The 20,597-nt window shown below is 35.3% G+C and overlaps 1 protein-coding gene across 47 annotated transcripts in view; it reads left to right on the plus strand.

The window, feature by feature from the left end:
- Window positions 1–20,597, plus strand: part of ptprd (protein tyrosine phosphatase receptor type D) — a 909,395-nt gene that overhangs the window by 779,910 nt on the left and 108,888 nt on the right. For 25 of the 47 annotated variants that reach the window (XM_031895576.1, XM_031895588.1, XM_031895587.1 and 22 more), the window contains 2 exons: window positions 3,433–3,578; window positions 6,809–6,950. In XM_031895576.1, coding sequence (XP_031751436.1) covers window positions 3,433–3,578; window positions 6,809–6,950 — 288 coding nt within the window. Of the gene's footprint in view, window positions 1–3,432; window positions 3,582–6,808; window positions 6,951–20,597 lie in introns of all 47 variants that reach the window. The other 22 variants (XM_031895469.1, XM_031895508.1, XM_031895475.1 and 19 more) reach the window with 1 other exon arrangement.

Consider the following 20,597-nt stretch of genomic DNA (forward strand, 5'->3'; position numbering starts at 1 on the left):
AGACCTTTCTGAATTAAGGGAATATTGGAATTATGTCCATTCTGCTATGTGTAATGCTATAATGTTATGACTAATAAGGGAATTACTGACGGATGGTGTAAAGGTCTATGACGTGAACACCAGATTTTAAATATATTCATATTTTGTGACCAAAATCTCAGGGCTTTTTTTTTTTATCATATACTGATTAGTGATAAGCGAAATTTTTTGCCAGGTTTTGCACTGTATGAATAGCAGTTGCAAAGAAAAAACGCCAATTGACTGCAGTGTGTTTTGTGGATTTTTTGCTGCTTCGTACATTTTTTTAGACAAATTCACTCATCACTACTGAAGATCACAAAACATTGTCCCAAAAAAATGTTTTCCTCTGTTTTTTGCAGCTTTTTGTGGCACAATGCCTTCATTAGTCATCACTGATAACAATGTGATAAGTTAAATTACACCAAAGTGGAAAAATTTGAAAAGTGGAATTTTTAAATCCACTCCACCAGAAAATTGTTGTCTTCAGATCCAGCAAGCTAAATGAATGGCATCATCCTTTACTTTGTGTATGATATTTTAATTAAGAAAAGCGTATGGTTTTCTTTGTTACATTGAGATTAAGGATTTATATGTATTACATTACATTCAGCACTTGACAGACAGATACACTGAAAAGAGCTGTTGCTATGCACACTTTTTGATTGTTAATTTCATTGTTATATGTAATCTATTTCTAGATATTACCAAAAAAAGATCACTTTCATTAATTATTACAATGTGGGAATCAGAGGGAACACATGTTCCTTTGAAATGCTAATCGAAATCTGCTATAGATATTAGTATTTCTTTTTTTGCACCGACAATAGCGGTATTATGTGCTTAGCATTTCCTAATAGAAGATAAGCTGAAATTGTGATGTTGTAATGAAATGCATGAATCCATTAAAATATAGCTCAAATATATTTCTAAGGGATTTTCCTGGTTTATATGAAATATGCTAGAATCTGCTAGTAGTCTCTGGCGGTACTTAATATTGCTATGATAGATTTATATTTCTGCTTTAAACAGAATACAGAGACAGGGAATCTTGGTATTCCAGGTAATGGAGGACTATGTTTACCCACAAACCCCAACTTGCCCCCAATCAACCTGGCTGTCAGGGTTATGCTAGTGGGTAGTTTTATAGCGATAGGTCAACTATTTTCACAGTATATCCTATATGATTTGTTAGTGGAAATCTCCCACATTTAAATCTGCTCTGGTTAATGAAGTGTTTCTTAATTTTTTGTTTTATTGCATGCCGTGCTGTGTCTAGGGAAGTTATAAATAATTGCCAGTTCACATTCTGGAATGGCCTTATGTTAATAAGTAGAACCATGACAGTAGTAATTGTATTTGCCACCAGAGAGCTCAGCAGCTGTAGCCTGGCTACGAGCAATCGAGTCAGCAAGTTTAGGTGCTGCAGAAAGCTGTTTGCAATGTGCATATGAGGCAGGAAAATGTTATGCTCGATTTTCAGGTGTCTGTCACATTAGTATATTTTTTACATTTCTGTAAAATGTTTTGTGCTTAAAAAATAATATAAGCAGCTATGGAATATGCATTTGCAACAGATATATGTATTTACCATGCACTGAAGCAAGCATTGTCCCTAAACCTGTAAATGTAATGGTTTCAATGAAATTTTCAAGTAGTATTCTAAACCATAGTACCAGCGATGTATGTTTTCAGTAGACGGGCTGCTGTCTTCCCTATGCAAAGCAAAATCCACACTCAGGGGGCTGTTAAAATAAAAAGACTGAACTAGGCGATTTATGAGGATTTTAGTCTGTTTTTGGATTGAACAAAGCTTTGCAATTTTAACAGTTCCAAATAATCAAAGGCAGATAAAGGTGCCATTTTGTGAGAACGTGTTCAGCTGCTCGGAATCCTTACTCCCCAATACATTGTCACATGCAGGGAGAAAGGATTGAGACATCTATTTTCTACACCGAAACAAAGTGGATCACTTGTAAAATGTCAACAGTTTTTTTCTGAGCACTTTTGTAATTTACATTCATTCTCCATTTTTAGCAGTTTCTGAGATATTAGTAGTTTAGACTTCATTAATGAGCAACCATGGGGTTAACTGAAGTGCTTGGCCTTCAAAAAGAGCTGTTGAGCTGAAGCCTGCCTAGTAGTCTAAAACTGCTTATATCTTCTAAAATAGAAAATGAATGTAAATTGCTAAAGTGCTCAGAAAATCACCCTAAGTTTCTATTAATTAATTTACTTAATTTAGATCCTCTTTAAGAAAAGCAGGACACTAAAATCATTTTAAGGCACTATACATACAATTTTAGGACCACAAACAAAGGTCAGATTTCATTTTGTTATCCTTACAAAAAATATTTTATTGTTTATTTCAGAGGGCTTACTTCACCTTAGATTTTCTGATTTTTTTTTTTCCTATATATATTTTTCTTTTACTTCAATAACCACTTACAGTAAGGGTACTCTGCTTGGTGATGGTACTTAAGGCAATGATTGCTTAGATTCTGTTGTGACAAGAAGCAGAAACATTTTATTTAAGAGAAAAATATATCTTTCTTGGCTGATGATAAGCTTAGGTAGCAATGCAAAAAAAATGGATACACAAAAAAGAAAGGCAAATGGGGGAGAGGAGAGAGGGATGGGGCTATTTAGAATTACAGTATGTGACTGTCACAGATAATATTATCTAGGTAAGAGACAGATTTGAGGTATTTCACAAGCTACAGCATTCAGAGGCTTAAACCTTCGCTCATGCTGAAATCTCTGCACTTAGATAAAAAAAATTACAGTTCTTTTCACATAACAGTGGTACTGAATGTTTACAGTTTAACCAGGAGCATGACAACATTGGGCCATGGGGCTTCAAAGTGCCCGTAATCAATAGATCTTTTACCACAAGAAAAAAGAAGGCATAGTAGACATAAATGTCTAATTAGTTTAGAATATTTTTTTGTTTTGTCTTGTGTACTTTGAGTTTTAAATTATGTGTATTTTAAGAGGTGCTTATTATAATTTAGAGAGGAAAAATGAGATGTAGTGCTTCACAACCGGATGTTTCTTTGTGAAGCACCTTGCATACCTGCTGTTCTACAGAGCTGTTGCCCATACTCTCAGGATATCTGAGCTCAATAAACCTTCTGTGGTCTTCCCTTTATTAGATCTAGTGGGTGACTTTTTCTGCTATTAGGTTGTTTCTTATTTCCAAAGGGATTCTTATAGATAATGTATCTTACTATAAGAGCAGGTAGGCAACCTTTAACATGACAAATGTTGTGCTACTACATGTTCAGTAACAACTAACTGGATTTTACATTTTGAAAGGTTAAATATTTGAAAACAGTACTGACAAAGAATTTAGAGTCTTTATTCACTGTTTGACTGTGGATTAATGATTTTTATACCTTTTCTTTGTTTTAGCACCACCAAAGCTTACAAGAACCCCTGTTGATCAGATTGGAGTATCAGGGGGAGTTGCATCATTTATTTGCCAAGCTACTGGAGACCCAAGGCCTAAAATCGTCTGGAATAAAAAGGGCAAGAAAGTCAGCAATCAGAGATTTGAGGTATTAGGTCCATTGTTCTGTTCCTCCGTCAAAGATTATGCATGTATGGTGTTGTAAAGGCTTCAGTGATTCTCGATGTTGTAAGAAAAAGTCAGAGCTCCTTTTAGTTTTTCAGCATTAAAAAATACAAAAGCTGTGTAATATCTGACACCAAATGGTGAGATTTAAAAGGCTTTTTTTACACAACATGCTGAATACCTAAAAAGGCTGCAGTGGCTTTCTATTGGAGACATCAGTTAATGTGTCAGACTATTATTATGAATATTTATTAATACAGAGCTGCAAGCCAGCAGTTTAACCATAGCGCCATTGTGCTGCCCATGTTTTAAGATTTTAAATCCTGTATTTGGATTTAGGCTGACACCCACCTGATTCTCTCTGCATGGAATTTGTTACTTTGTTGTCATTACTTTTCAGTCCTTTTCAACCACTTTAAAGGGACACAGCATTCAAAATGAAAAGTGTAAGTTGCACATCCCTGGTCAAATAAATTAGAAATGTGTATATAAAATTAGAATTTATGCCCCCTGTTGTGTATTTCTTGGAAAGTTTTGTTTCTTACCGACACCAAATGATTGATGTGTCATTACATGAAATAATACTGCAGATGTGGGCCCAGGATATGCAGTCACTGTAAGAAGGAGCCTGATGTCTTTTGAACAAAAACTAGTTGACCTCCTCTTGCATTTGAGCATGGCCCCTATAAAATTTCATTGCATTAGTCAAACCCTATCCACACACAACACGCAAACTGACAAACTTTCATCTATATTTACAAGTTGACAAATCAATTTGAAATGATCTGCCTCAAACAATTTATTTAATATATGGGGCTGGGCTTTTACAGGAGCCATGGTGTCATCAAGATATATCAAGTATTGTCTAAGCCTATTACTGAAGTTTTTAGAACTGGTTGAGAATGCCAAAGGTAGAAGTGGTGGGTCATGTAAGATTAACCAGGGCTGTCTAACTCTGATCTGCAATTGATCAAGGCACATTAAGATGTCCTTTTTGCCTGTAACAGTGTAACATAAATATACACATGTTATCATATAAATGTTTGCATATGTGCCTTAAAACAGTGGGTAAGTAATATATTATGAAAAAATGTGTAGATTCTATGTTTGCATAGAAAAAAGTAGTTCTTTCTAGTTATGTAGCCTCACTCAAAGTTATATTAAGAGGCATGACCATGCGAAGCCCTTTTTGTCTCTATGGGAGAATATAATAAAAGTCTGTAACAGAAAACTATTCCCAATGAGAAAATGTATGCCTCTGTGCAAACAAATTTGCCTTTGTGCAAAAGTAATATTGGCTTTTCTAATGAATAAACTGCTTAGCGACCACTTCCGACAGTGGAAGAAAGTTTGCTCCAAAAGACTACTCCACCTTCAAGCATTCTTTAAAAAGTTTGCAATGCACAATTAAAATTCGCAGTGCAATAAATGTCTAATGAACAATATTACATTGCATGATTTTTTTCTTCTTATTTGTGTGCATTTTTTTCCGTTTTCAACATTTATCACATTCTCCCATAAATCTCTTATTATGCAAACATGGAAGAGTGTTTCTTAAAAGCCATGATACTTTATCTGTATCCCGCCCCAGGGGCCCTGCAGGTGCCCCTGCCAGCTGCGTTCCCTAACCCCCCCCCCCCCGCAGGGTCCCCCACCCGACGTCCTCCCCTGAGTGCGTGTAAATTTAACACATCAGGGGAGGAACGGTCGGGTAGGGGGGTCGGGTCTGACCGTGAACAGATAAATCTTGATTTTATTATTTTCTGTGGGGTATATTGACCTACATGAAATATATGCAGCCACCTACAAGCAGAATTCAAGCTAATCTCAAAGTATGGCATTAACTGTTCTCTGAATGGCTAAATGGCAACTAACGGACATCCTAAAAATGCTGTGTTTGGTAAGTGTAAAAATTAAGGCGCTGGAAACCTTTATGTATATTGACAATAAAAATGGCAAAAGTGCTCTTTGTAAACAAATTCCATTTTAAAAAATGTAAATAAACTGCTTATTAATAAAACAAAGCGAAATTAAAGACATTGTGATTCAAATATATTAATAAATGTTTATCTACTTTGATGACAGAATTGCTTTACAAATTAGTTGAAACTGTTCAGAAGAGTTGGAAGCAGAAGTAGACCATTGGAGGGAAAAGCCAACAAGGAAATCTGTAGTAGTCACAGAAAAAAATTAGGAGGGCATGATCTGAAAACTGTTATTTCTATTGAGACATTTTGGAGCTTTAAGTTATAATTGAGAAATAATTGATGCACCAAGTATTGCTTCCTAGCTTTCAGAATCTAACAGATTGTTTTCTTGGCCCTTTATGTATCGTCAGATACCATGAACTGTTACATTATTTTCATACACCCCCATATTTCATCTTATTTGCATGTCTAAGGCCACAGATGCTTTTTGACACATTCCACAGATTTTGCTTATAAATTTGGTACTGGTGCCATTTCCTAGTGTGCCACTTATTGTACAGCAAAGCTTTATATTCTCTGAAACAGTAAAAATATAATCAATCTCATACATACACAGCACAAATGCTTTATCTTGGATACAATATCTGAGAAAGGATTATCAGACTCTAACCTCCAAACACATAATCTTTATCGTCACTAAAACATTGCATTTAGTGATTTTTGAGCCATTTCTTATGTGCTGGAGTCTCCATTAGATAAATTATATTGGGGGTTCATGTGAGCCTGAACTGTTTTTATTTTGTGCCCTTGATTTGATTGGGAAAAATATAGAGACACTGGGAGAAAAGCAAGGGTAAAGGATATATTTGCTGTGCTAACACCAGGAAACAAGGATATTATTCTTTTTTAAAAACTAAACTACATATTTATATTTAAAGCAACAAGGTATCAGGGATATAAATAAAACTTGTGTTTTCCTAATACAAGTTTTTATTTACTGTTAAAAAATTCTGTTCAGATAATTTTTCTTTCTTTGTTTTTAAAGCACAACTTTGTTCTCCCATTTCTTATTTTGTTTATTAATGCAGCTGTAAGATCTGTAAGTTTATGCATTAATCCTGGGGTGAAGTATACATTTGTATCCAATGGAAATGTTGTTGCCATTCTTGCTACTATGTATTGAAATATTGATTTGTAAAATTGGCAATTTATTTTGCAGAATATTTATATATTAGAAATGGGCAGTAACAACAACCCCTGTGACAGCTTTGCTTTCCTTTCACAGGTAATAGAATTTGATGATGGATCGGGATCTGTTCTCAGAATACAGCCCCTAAGAACACCAAGAGATGAGGCTATCTATGAATGTGTTGCCTCCAACAGTGTTGGAGAAGTTGCAACTACAACAAGACTCACAGTATTAAGGGGTAAGGCTGGGGGGATTTAAAAGTGACCATTTTTGTTTTAGAGCTAAGACTGTTGGGGTATGTTTTTTGAATGATTCTTGCTAAGCATAATTTGGTGGTGATTAGGATATAAGGAAGACATTGGTTAGATATATTTAAATAGATTTTTAGTAGGTAGATAGACACTACTGTAAAGTGTAGTAATGTGCAGGCTGGCCTGAAGCCCCTGACCTGTGGGTAAACCTTTCGCACAGTTCTTGTGGGACCTTACTCTGCCAGGCTTCTGCCCCCAGCAGCCTTTATTTATAGGCAACTGCCTTTCTACCCCAACCACTTTGTGATGTTATAGATGGACTGGTTGGGCGCAGGTCTATAAATACAGGTTCCTTGCTGAGTTGGGAGCAGGCAAGTTAGGGTCAGGTATGTATCGTCAAAATGTCAATCTGCACATCACTAGTATAGTGTGCTTAGACAGATTGCATTACCTATTAACAATAATTGTGATTATTATCACAATTCTTATTCACTGGTACTCTTGTAATCATGTGATGGTTTCAGTATGGTTGCTTTGCATTTAGACTGCCACATGGTTGCTTTGAATGCTTACTAGAGTTATTTAGCTTAATAACAAAAATTTCTGCACAATAACATAATAATAATTCCTACCAGTCCTCATCTATCAAAAAAAACAAAATAGTTTAAAAGACCATTGTTCATTAAGGCTTCTCAGGGCCAGAGTCCCTTATTGCCACTTTTGCTCAAACCAGAAATAGTTTAATCTCAAGCATAATTTGGATAGCAGCATTAACAGTTCTTCCAGTGGGCCCAGGTACTAAATGGGGTATACTTACTAGGCACATCAGCAGTTTCTAGATGCATATATCTCTATTCTTTAATAAGCTGAGTTGTTCAAAATACTTCAGAAAATAAGGGGTATCCCTTAAATACATGACTGTTCCGCAGGTCTCAACAATTGATCTAAATCGATCTGCTGGTGGTGGGTTGAGGACCTTGTACACGTTCAGCAGCAGTGCTGGAATTAGGGAGGGACATGGAGGAATGCCATCCCTACACTTCTTTATTTATATGAAATAGCAACCCGTCGGGGGAATGCTAAAGTTTTAAAGCCCGGAACTTTTTTTTTTTTTTAATTTGCTCCTCTCCAAATCTGCATGCAAATAAAAAGGAGATGTTAAAAAGTGCAAGAGTCATATGAACAATTTTCATTTTGGGGGTCCCTGTTTGGGTAAATCTATGCATTCTGGGTATCAAACTGTTAGAAGAAAATAGCAAAATGGCTTTGCTTGAAAGTGGGTGATACCAGAAAGTAGTAGTAGTCACGGCTTATTATAACATTGGTTGTGACTTTTTTTTTTGGGAGGGGCCTATTTTGGTGCACCCCATCATTTGTGACATCACCATTTCTGTTATTTAATTCACAAGTATGTGTGTATGTGTGTGTGTGTGTATATATATATATATATATATATATATACTCAAAGGACTTAAAAGTATAGTGGAAACCTTTACAAAGGTCTAAAGGAAAACTGAAACGTTGAAATAAAACATTTGTTGTAAAACCTCTTGGTAGCTACCATGTGACAGAATTGTACAGACAGAAGGTAAAATATTTAACACACGCTCAGCACTATAGATACTTTTTAAAAATGTGGACTTTGGTTCACCAAAGGAACAAAAAACACAATGCCCAAGCACATATTCTAAATACAGTTCCTTCTTACAGAAGACAAAACACTGGTGGTGTACAAACCAAATCTTTTTTGGTATTTCAAGTAATGTTTAAAACATGTGACTTAAACAAACTGCGCTGCTTCCAATCTGCAACCTTTTGACCAGAATTTCCATGTTTATTACAGTTCCATTTTATTAATGCCTCTTTTTCTGAAGATGAACACCGTTATTCCTGCTGTGAAAATAGCACTTTGCAGTTTATGCTATAAAGTGATCTCTGCTGGTGAGCCAAGCTTCAGACATAAAAAGCACAGCTGAGTGACAATAACGCAAAAGGAATTTTTATAAATGACTATAACAAAAGGAATAAGTAACCAGAGTACAAGAAACCTGCATTGATTTGAGTCGTTTTACCTCTTGTAAAACAGTCAGTATATTATTATTATTATTAAAACAAACTTTATTTTTTTAATACAATCACTAAATATAATAAGATACCAATTTCAGGAATTTCATACCTGGATTCTTAGTCATTCTGATACTGGTGGTAACTATTTTCTTTATTTTTTCCTGCTCTAGTATGACAAAAGGTTTAGGAGCATATTGACGCTTATCTATATATCAGTCATCCCAGCTAATATGACTAACGACAAATGTTTTTGTAGAATATATTACCATCATCAGTTGAGCCATATTCATCATGGGTCATCAAGCTTAAAGCACATGTATGAATCCTTGCACAATACATGTGCCTGTTCATCCTACAACCGCAACTCAGCTGGATTAATGTAAATTGCACTGACTAGTCTTGTGTAATTAGTTTAGTTGATAGTGAAAGCAAAAGTCAGAAGATAGTTAATATATGTCGTACTTTATATTCCTCTGTAAAAACTCAAAACAGTTCCAGAATTTCTTTGTACTGTGTACTATGCCTCAGCATATTATATAAATTTTGGATTTGAGATTGCCACTCAGCCTCTGTAATAAACTAAGTGGATATAAAGAGATACACATTTAAAATATGTTGTTATAATAAATGAGAACTAAAGCAGACTGTTATGCCACATTCCTTAATAGGGTCCCAAATCCAATTCCAGTTACAGTGATTGAAGGCAATGAAAAGATACCTTGAACTATTCCTTACATGTCCTCGCTGCATTGACGTTCTGGAAGCCACCCCTGATTAATAAAGTTGCTCTTTAAAGGAGTATCCATTTGGAAATCTTATATCAAGCAGTTGTTCCTTTAAGGCATGCATTTATAAGGTCTGTTTAAACCTTAAAAAGCAGTGAGCAACAGTATAATATTAACTAGAAGCACATAAGAGATTAAACAATCTATAAATATAGCCTCCATGTCAGTGCCACTTCTGCATCAGTCCTAATTATCAATTAAAACTTAAATCCTATATATAAATGAATATGACTAAAGGGCTTTTAAAATGACTTTACAGAAGACATTGAAACAATAAAAACCTAGAAATGAAAGATTCATGTCAGTAAATGGATCAAGTGCATTTTTATGCCTTTTACATGATACCCTGCTACAATTCACTTACCCTAGCTAATGTTTTTTGTTGTGGATCTTATGAACTTAAAAAGAACCTATTCTGTAAACAATAGCCATTGGGAAGTTTTCCATCCTCCATTTTTCCTGCTCTCTTATGCAGTTTCTGGAGAATTTTACATTTTTCTCCTAGGTGACTGGGTGCCTATATTACTGATTTCCCTTCTGGATGTCATGCTAGCAATTCTTTTGTTCTGATTATCAGTTTGATGGTTTTTGGATTCTGTAGAGTGGAAGTGCACGGATGCCTGTGGATGCAACAGCTGGATTCATAGAACTAATGATGAAGAATTCATAAGAATAGAGACACACAACACTTGTTGTCGGTAGCCTTAAAAGGGAAATAATCCCAGAAATGAAATTTAAATCTTCATCTTATGGAAATAAATTCAAATTCTGTACTGTTTGTAAGACAAGTTAAGTTAATCTTCACTATGCCATTCTTTGCAATCTCTCTCTAAATTACTTTACGGAAAAAATTATCCCAAGCTTTCTGAATAACAGGTCCCATACCTGTTTAATTTCAGTTAAACCATTCACGAGTGTATTGTTTCTGGTTAATTCCAGCAGGTTTTGACATTTTATAAAACAACGCCACAAACTAAAAATACAGGAACGTGACTAACAGCCAAGAAAGTTACACAAAACTTCCATGATAATATTATGTCATTGGATTCTATAACTCTCTGCTGAAAATAAGACCGATATAAAATTACATTTACAGTGTCAACTCCAGAATTAACTTTTTATAGGTGTCATTTGATATCCTTAGCGTAGCCTCTCTGCTGCAAATTAAACCGGAAAAATAGAGTGCACGCACATGCAGTTAAAAACACAACATTTCTACAAAAACAAAGGATAGCTGAGGCCTGGAGAAGTGGTTCGCAAATATTGCCTTTGTGTCTCTGGGCCTGTTTACTAAAAATAATATGCATTTCACATATTTACATTGATATAATTGTTTAATGGTGTGTGTTCTGTACACAATCTTGAGCAGTACTGGCTTGATATCTCAGAGGTTTATACTGCTCTTGAAAAGAGTTGGTGGCACTGTTCTAAAAACAAAATGCAAATTTTACAATTTTTATAGTTCTTTGTTTCATTTTTTTCCTTTCCACTGACGGTTTAGTTACATGTGCTGTTGGCATACATAGTACAGTTTATATTATAGAACTTGATAAACATTACCTTTTCCTGAGGGGGGCTTGCCTAATGGAAAAATAACATGTATGGTTAAATATTTGAAATATTCTTTTCTTTCCCTGTCTTGAGCACTAACTGGTACATAAGGTTTGTTCAGAATCCTTGTCCTGGTTAAATTCATTTGCCGCTATGTGCTTTACACAACTATAACACTTTTAACACTTTACTGTATTACCATGACAGTCTGTTGGCATTTGGTGCAGTGAAGTTTAAAATATTAACTGTGGGGTTTAGGGTTCTTTAAGAAAAAAAGTTAAAGAATAATAGTAAAAATGCACCAAATGTGTGCCTTTCTGCAGTTTACATATCTGCTAAATATAAATAAATATGATCCTTTATGGTAAGACTGAATTTGTTAAGACTTCGGATTTCCACAGGAGGTAATTTTGCGTGACTTCGGAAAGCTGAAGCATTGCGTAAGCCTTTCCACCAGTGACTCTTATTGTTGCTGAGGAAAAGGCATTTTGGAGCGGTTAGTTGTCGCAGTAGCAGAGATCTATTGTGGGTGACTAACTTGCTCCTTCGGCCTTTAGCCTTAACATGTGAACAAACTGATAAAACTGGCCCTGTGCTGCCAGCTTTATGTGAATGGAAACTATAAGAGTATTTTTTTTTTAAAAAGTCTACAGTCTACAAAGGCAGTCTACAGTACACACTTTGCATTCTCGCTACCTTTTATTTAATCCAGAATTGCTACAGGTCTCTGGAACGGGGTCTTATCCTTATGGCAGACAGTAAGGCCAGTATTGGCCAGCGCAAGGTGAAAAGTGCTTACATTCCCCTGGGGAGAAAAGGTCTGTAGCTGAGTACTAAGGGGCACACATTTTTACTCAGAAAGGTACACACACACACATACACTCCAGTGAAGGAAAGATGATCACTGCCTTTCCCCCCTGTATAAGCCAATGGTCAAAAGGACCCATATACCATTAGACTAATTGACCCCTTATATGTCTGATAACCTGTTAAGGCTCCTGTGAAAAAAGGTGGGTGATTGGTACTTATTCAGCAGGATCTAATTTCATTGAAAGTGGTATAATCTTTAGGAATAATAAGTCCCAATAGTTGCACTAATCTCCCTTTGGCAATACTCTACTCTTCAAGCTACAGAAAGGTCAATATTTCCTTCGCTAATACATTAATTGACTTACTACTCATTAACTTTATCAGAAATTGAAATCTGTTAGCTTAGTACTTTAGTCATAGAGATCCCTTAGGATAAGAAACTGCAGTTTTTCTATATGTTCATTTTTTTCCCTTTAAGCAGAAGGAATATGCAGCTAGTTCAGTAGAGCAGAAAATCCATGTATTTTAAATAAAGTCAGAAGAAAACATGTCTTTAGATGTAAGCTTAGTGTTGTCCTGCAATACTTTATGTGTTACTAACCCTCTACATTCACAATAAACATTTTTTGTCACTTTCATTTTAATGCATTCAGAGCACTAGCAGAATAAAAGGCTAAGTAGTAGAAATGTAACCAATGGAATATGTCACATTCTATTCTGGTTATATATAGACATATATCTGGTACATTCAACTGCCGACTATCATTTGTCAGACCTTTATATGGAAGTTCGATCCAGGTGGGCTTATCACTGTAGGTGCATATCAGATAAGGTCAGGGGATAGTCCCAATTCTAAATGTGGTTAAAATGCCCCAAAGTGTGATCAGCCATTTCACTCATTACACATACATGCATACTAAGAATCAAAAAACATGAAATCATAAATGCATAGAGACGTGCATTTGTCAACAACTTGGTTCCCTTTATCTCTTAAAATCGTAGTTTATTTTGTAGCTACCACTGCCTTCTTTATAACGCATAACAAAAATGTAATTTGCTTATATTTTACCTATTCAGTGGTCACGGGGTCTTTATTTTTATAAAATGATGTTTTTAAGCCAACCATTTTTCTTTGTCTGTGTTTCTGCTCTGCCAATAATAAAAAAATAATATGTTTTCAATGAGGCCATCTTAATGCATATATTTGCCGTGAGCTGTTTACCATTGTGCAGAATGATTCTGGACATTTTTATTGTTCGGAAAATGAGTTATCTAAAGGAAACAAGTACTGAAGGTGAACAATGGGTTTTTTCTGTAATCTCCTCATTTATGATAAGTTGACTTTTTGCTGACTTAGAAGGAGAGAGGTTGCAGAGGCACAAATTGCCATGAAATCTTCTTCGATTGGATTCTTTAACTAAAAGTGTGAATAATGTAGACCTACAAATCTGATTGGCAGACGTAATACAAATTTTGTTTTCAGATAATGGAAAGGATAAGGTAAAAGGCTAACAGCTTACTTTGTGCAGCCAGCAATAAATATGGATTTGTTTGGGCTCAGCTGGCTGGAAGTTCTATGAAATTCCATGTTTTTTTCTTTTGCTAAAATATCTTTGAGGCTTCATTTTTGTATCTTCCACTGTTAATAGTGGCCACCTTCCTTGCTGTTATGTTTTTAAAATCACTAAGACTTGAAGAGGCGATGCCTGGTTTGATGTGTTATAGTGCTGTCATTTTATGTGAAATAACATTTTATTCGAAGTACAAGTATATGGAATCCTTAAAGGAGAAGTCAAAATTTAAAAAGCATACTGCCCAATAGTCCTCCTATTGTTTAGTAAAAACGCCACACTTTTGGCTCACCTAATCAAATATTTACTCAGTCACACTTACTTCACATTTTCAGCCATCTCTAAAAAGGCATTCTCCTTTCCTTTTCCTCCTTGCTTCATACTGCACGTGTGTTTCATTCCCCCCCCCCCCCTCTGCCAGATCAGCTTCTGATTGGCTGGTGGGCATGTGTAGCTCAGAACAGGAGGCAGGATCAAGTTACACACATGCTCAGAGAATAAGAAGGCTGCCGCTGGCACCTACAGGAAGGGGAGAGAGATTTCAGTGATGTCACTGTAGTCTTCACACTGCTGTAGGCTGCCAGCACCATATCTCAGAGAAGCAAGCAGGGATCTGGGAATTTAGATATGCAGTAAGTACTTAAAAAGAATGCCTTTAGACTTACTTTTAACTACTTTTTGTAGCAGGACAATAGATTCTGTAGTGCAATTCAATTATACAGAAATATAAAACGTATCACAACTAGCTATTTCCGCAGAATATACATTCTCTTTATATATATAAAGTCCAAGCAGAGGTAGCACTATATAAAAAAGGGGTTAATACCTGGGTGCCTGTGCAAAATAGCAATATACAAACGTAGAAAATGACGGTACTCACAAGATTTGCATGATTTGAAGAGGCAAAAGATCAACAGGAACTTTAAAGGTTTTTATTAAATTTAATAAACCTTTAAAGAAGTTCCTGTTGACATGTGTTCCTGTTGCTCTTATGCCTCTTCAAATCATGCAAATCCTGTGAGTGCCTATGCCTATATATATAGGCATCTGTAGAAGCAGGCACTCACGTTTAACCATGGTACACAAAATGCCTGGATGCAGTACAAAACATCATAGGTATCGGAAGAAGGTATACCGCACTCACAGGTCTGTGAGTGCGGTATACCTTCTTCCAATATATATATATACACACACTGTGTGTTAATGGGGGTAGCCATAGTGCTTTCCTTTAATCCACTTTTATGGCCCTATCTATACATATAGGCAGAAGGAATGTTCTGTGAGTGCAGTCAGCTGTACAGATAACTGTCTGTTGATGGACGATAACAACAACTAATAAACAGGGTATGCATTCCCTTATTGAAGCATTTGCACATTCTGTGTATGTACTTGAAGCGCACATATTAGAAGCATATCAAGCTCCACCACTCATCACTGTAGGTATAAGAAATATGATCAGCTACAATAGAATTCTTCATGGTGTACATGTACAGAAATAGATCCTCTAGACACTCCAAGGCTCCTGCCTCATACAGCTGGTGGATGAGAAAACTCCTATTGTGTCTAGCATTTCAGCTGTTCATAACATTTTTTGGATCAGTTGTTCACTGAGTAGGTTTGTCACCTCTGAAGATGTTATGGTGCATTATGTTGTACTGATATTAATAGCAGGAAATGATAAATAAAATATTATGATCAAACAAAATCCAGCTAGCGTTTGATGGACTGTATAGTAAGGTGGTTGTGGCAGCAGTTGAGGGCCCAGATGCACATGGGACAACATTACTACCTCCCCATATTACATTATGCTTAATGCCTTGACCACAGCTGTCAACTAACATAATAGCATAGGGCAGGCTGTGACCATTTCCTCACCATTTCTTTCCATTTAAATAGGCTATGACTTGATTTTCTATTAAAATCAGTGTTATGACATAATGTGCACATGGTATGTTTTAACATGGGTTATAAGTAGGGGGTCACTCTTGCCAATATTATGTCTTGAGTATTGCATTCAAACACTTTTTGCTGGTTCGAGCACATCACCTGCTAGCTTTTTCTTTCAGTATAGTATATTTGTCCACCCTTTGGTTCATTTTTGGGGGGGTTGGAGTTTGTTCCTCAGTTAGTGGAATCTGTGCATACACAAAGGTTCACCGTATAGAGGTCAAGCTGCCCAATTTCTTAGCTTTCCCCAATGTTTTTGTTATTTAACTTACCTATGGACAGGGAGCTTGAAGAGAATCTCATTTTCTTTTTATAGTGGACTGTTAAGGATTCATCACCTGCTGTTGACTAAAAGCCATGGTAAATTTACTTTGTTCATAAAATCTGCTAAACGCTATTTCTGTTTATCCTTAGGTTTTCTTGTATCATGTGTCTAATTAATTTTTATAAAACTGTATCTTTTTAACATAATTGTCTCACTAGAAGTGTTGATTACAGGGACTTATAGTGCATGATGTATGATCTCATATAGCATTTATGCTGATGTGACCTCACATCCGAAGAACATTGCTCGGCGAATGCAAATGCTTGCCTTCAAATAGCTGACTTACTAAAATAACAGTTGTTTCTCATAAACACGACCGCAAAGCGAAAACATACCCTAAGGTTATTGTTATTGCTGCTTGAAAATTACAGACCTTAGGTTTACTTGTTAAGGCTTGATATTTGCATTTCCCTATAATAAAAAGAATGTTTATTTGATGTATTTTAAATGGCTTTTTAGCTCATTTTCATGAAATTTGGCAACAGGAGCACAAACCCATAAAACAAAATGGGATCTGGATCAACCTCTATTGCAAATGGCATCTCGAGAACATTTCATCTACTTTATGGCCTTTCACTTTTTTTTAAAGATGTTTTTTTCTGCCTCCCTATTTCCTCTGTATTATTGGTTTATGCAGTGTGTGCATCTAGGAGTAGAATACTAACCTAGTGACCTTCTTCTGTTTATGTTACACTTACTTTACAGTGACCTTTGGTGGGCATAATGAAATGTCCCTCTGAAGTTACTTCTCACAATTCATAGCACTCTATTTCCATATTAAATGCAAAGCGTGAATGTGCTTTTCCCCAATTCATGGCACCATTAATAGTTCCAAAGCTTTATTAAAGCAGCTCCCTACTGTTATTTATAGCAATGGAAACGTTCAAATCAAAATGCCAAGCTAGAATATTTCAGCTCCAGTGTGTTAATATGAATATTAACACATTTGTTGGTTTACTGTATCAACAAAATCATGTATCAAAAAGACTTTTGGAAGGAATGATTTAGTTTATATCTTAATCATTAAGGGTTCTGGGGATTTATTTGATATTAGATTTCATAGAAATATTTGCATGAAATTTACTCTGCAACTAAACAAGCAATAGGCAAGGGATTAGCACAGAATAAACACCAATGTGTATTAGCAAATTAGACATAACAAAAAATACTAAATGAATAATATTAATCCTCTGAAAGAAAACTAGAGTCTTCATTGTGAAAGCCGTAAAATACAAACTAAATTGTTCAGTATTTAATTAGAATGATGCCATTGTTATTACTGTTGCATTTTTATTAGTTATTTTAATTAGCAGTTTTAGGGAAAAGTTATAAATGCAAGTGTGTGTTTGCAATAGTAGCCTTTTCTTAATGTATTAGTTAGTTCTTATCCTGGAACTTTGCAGGGAATCAAGTATTCTAACAAGTAAGTATGAGTAATAAGTGATACCTAAAATGTAATAGATAAACAGAAAAGGATGTAGTAGCCTCTGTAGTAATTTATGTCTGCAATTATAAAAACCTTTGCTTGTTCATGTTACTATTGATTTCTTAGAGTAAATCTACCATATTTCGGAGTAATTAATAGAATCCATTAATCTTGGCAAGCTTTTTGCCATTAAGAACAAAAGCAATACAGGAGACAATTTGACACTGCAATATAGTTAGTTAAAAACAAGTTATAGGAATATAAATTGAATAATTCAGTGATGATTATTTTATATTTTTTAGTGCTGCAAAGGTATCAACATACATAGTGAGGGGAAAAATAGTCCACTTTCCATTGATAAGAATGAGAAGTGCCACAGTTTCTGGGCATTACAAGTAGCAGTGATCAAAATGGCCCATTGCCCTAATAGTGTTTAGATGCAATTCTTATTTGCTTATTTGGGGCCTATAGCAAAATAAGGGATCCTTTACGACCTCCAAGGCATACTGCCTCTTTTATTGTAAAATTGCCGGACTTGTGCTCTTTAATTTAGACCTTTAAAGTACAAAAATGCACAACTATATTCTAATTTATCTTAGTCAGTAATAAGAGAGAATAGCTTCAAGGGGGTTCAGGTAATTTTGATGAAACGCCACATTCTAAAGGTTAATATTTTTAAGATGTCACATAACATGAGAATCATTCAACGTGCAATAGTCCTTAAAAAGGACACTACATAAGCCTGCAGTAAGATTTGAAATGTACAGTGCTTTCTCTTTCTCCCTTTAGATCTCTTAAACACTAATGGGGTTATGTAATAAAAGGCACTGAGATTGCCCAGGAGCAGTAACCCATAGCAACTAATCAGCGCCTGTTTAAAAACAAATATCTTATTTGTTGCTAGGGGTTACTGCTATTGGGCAAACTTAGACCCTTACATATGGGGGTAAATTCCATTTAAACTGGAAGATATAATAATAATAAATTGCAAGTTATAAATATGCCCTATTTTATGTATATTGCTCTTTTAACAAATATTTTTTTTCTTTTAAGCTTTTGATTAGGCCTAGGTAGGATGGCACACCATTTATTCCTATATATACCAGAAATTGCATATGAGTTATATTCACAGTATTAATTGTTGCTAAATGATTAATCATCATAACCTTCCTAATGTCTTTGTAGGAAAAGCGGTTACTTTTATTGACTGTCATAAGAATGCTTAAAGAATGAGATGGCATAAATAAAATGAAATAAATTGCTCTACCACTTTCAAGATGTGCTTAACTCATGCCATAAAATTAAAGTGATGTTCCTTAGAGGCATTTTTTATGGGGAAACAATTGTGACTTTTAATTATCCTACTTTATAACGTGGTATAATTAGTGCACAAGAGTTTTACTGAATTTTTATGAACAGGCATATCATTAAAATTCAAATATCCCTGATCTAAGAATATGCACCAGAGTATTTAGAAACACCACTATTAAAAAGCAAAATGTATTTTTTTTTTTTACAAAAAGCCTGATTTGGATTTTACATTAAGAATTTATTTGGGGCCAATAGCTTCTGTGGCCTATAAACCCGGACAAAGGGGGATGTGCTTGATGATGGTACTGATGGTAGCGTGATAACATCGGGGGCGGGGTTATCGCAGCCGCCATGGGAGGATTTCTTGCTCCTTAAAAGGAGCAACCCTAGTAGTTATTAATATTTCTGCGGACAACTGCAGGATTTCCACATTGTGGCACACATTTATTAACTCCCAGAATTACTGTAGCCTACCAGGAGGATGGAATTGTTCAAGTCTGATCTTTACATCACTTTTGGATTACATAATAATACAGGTATAGATATTACACTCCCACATTAGGAAATGCTCCCTTGTTTGAGTTTCATTTAGAATCAGTCCAGTAAATCTTATCCATTTTACTGGAATGTAAGACTTTTTCAGATTCCATGTTTAATGCTGATTTTTGTCTGATAATCTCCATGGCACAAACGCGCTGTTTTTTAACTGCTGTCTTTAACCTGCGCCCTTGAACTGCAGCTTCACTTGTTGGAGTTTGCTGTGGAGTGCTTGAAGGGTCACAGGTTGGGCATGCCTATTACAGATTAGAAATGATTAAATCTAGTCATTTTACAGAAAAAATGTTACCAATATGACCTTTGAAAAGTCCAGTTCACTGAATATTATGTACTACCATGCTTGCAAAATCAGAATAGATTTTGTTTTTCCAAGGGTTTGTTAGTGCTTTAGAGCCCAGTCGAAGCTAGAAATGTTAGAAATAACACCGAAGTTATTTGGCTGAATTATATCACTTTATTGCATTTCCAATATCGCTTGCTAAGCAGGACTGGTGCTTCAGGCATTTTTTTTAATGTGATGTGTAGTTCTGGAGAATGAAGGATTACTTTTGCAATTCCATTTAAGAGTAATGGGAATTATGTAGCTAATCCCTCATACATAATCTTGAAAATGAACCTCCGAGTCTAAACCTAATGCAAGGGATTTAAATGCAAAATAAATAACTTTCTACTCAGTATATTGCATACATACTCACAGTGGCTGTCTTAAACAGACTGAGGTGGAGAGTGTCTGTTAATCCCCCGGTGCTGCTACAGGTCTTAAAACTCACTGCAGGGAAGGAAGTGACTTTTGGATGTTGAAATAAACAGGTCATAGTTTGTTCCAGGTCCTCCAGTGGCACCCACATCCTGAAGTATGATAATATAAATCCTTATAACAATTAAACCAAACAAAACAAAGTATATCTAAGTGTTTTAATCTTTTTTTATAAAGGAATTTATATACACTGAACAAACAGACAACCAATTTCCTATACAAGAGATAGAAAGGTCCCTGCACAAAAGAGTTTACAATATAAAAGAGCTTTAACAACTTTATAGAAGAACAAGTGTTTTGTTGATATTAAACCACTCATCAGTTCTTTGCTATAAGGCAGCCATAGGGCTTTATGCTTTTATCTAGTATCCAAATTTAACTAATTATTACTTGTTATTTGTAACAGTTCCTCTGGTGCAATGTTGCCAATTATTTTCCAGCATGCCAGGTGATTTATCCCAACATACTTGACAGTTACATACTAAACTTTCAGCCAAACTTAAACCATTGTATTGGCAAACTCTTA

Source organism: Xenopus tropicalis, chromosome 1 (assembly GCF_000004195.4).
Source record: "Xenopus tropicalis strain Nigerian chromosome 1, UCB_Xtro_10.0, whole genome shotgun sequence".
Classification (NCBI taxonomy): domain Eukaryota; kingdom Metazoa; phylum Chordata; class Amphibia; order Anura; family Pipidae; genus Xenopus; species Xenopus tropicalis.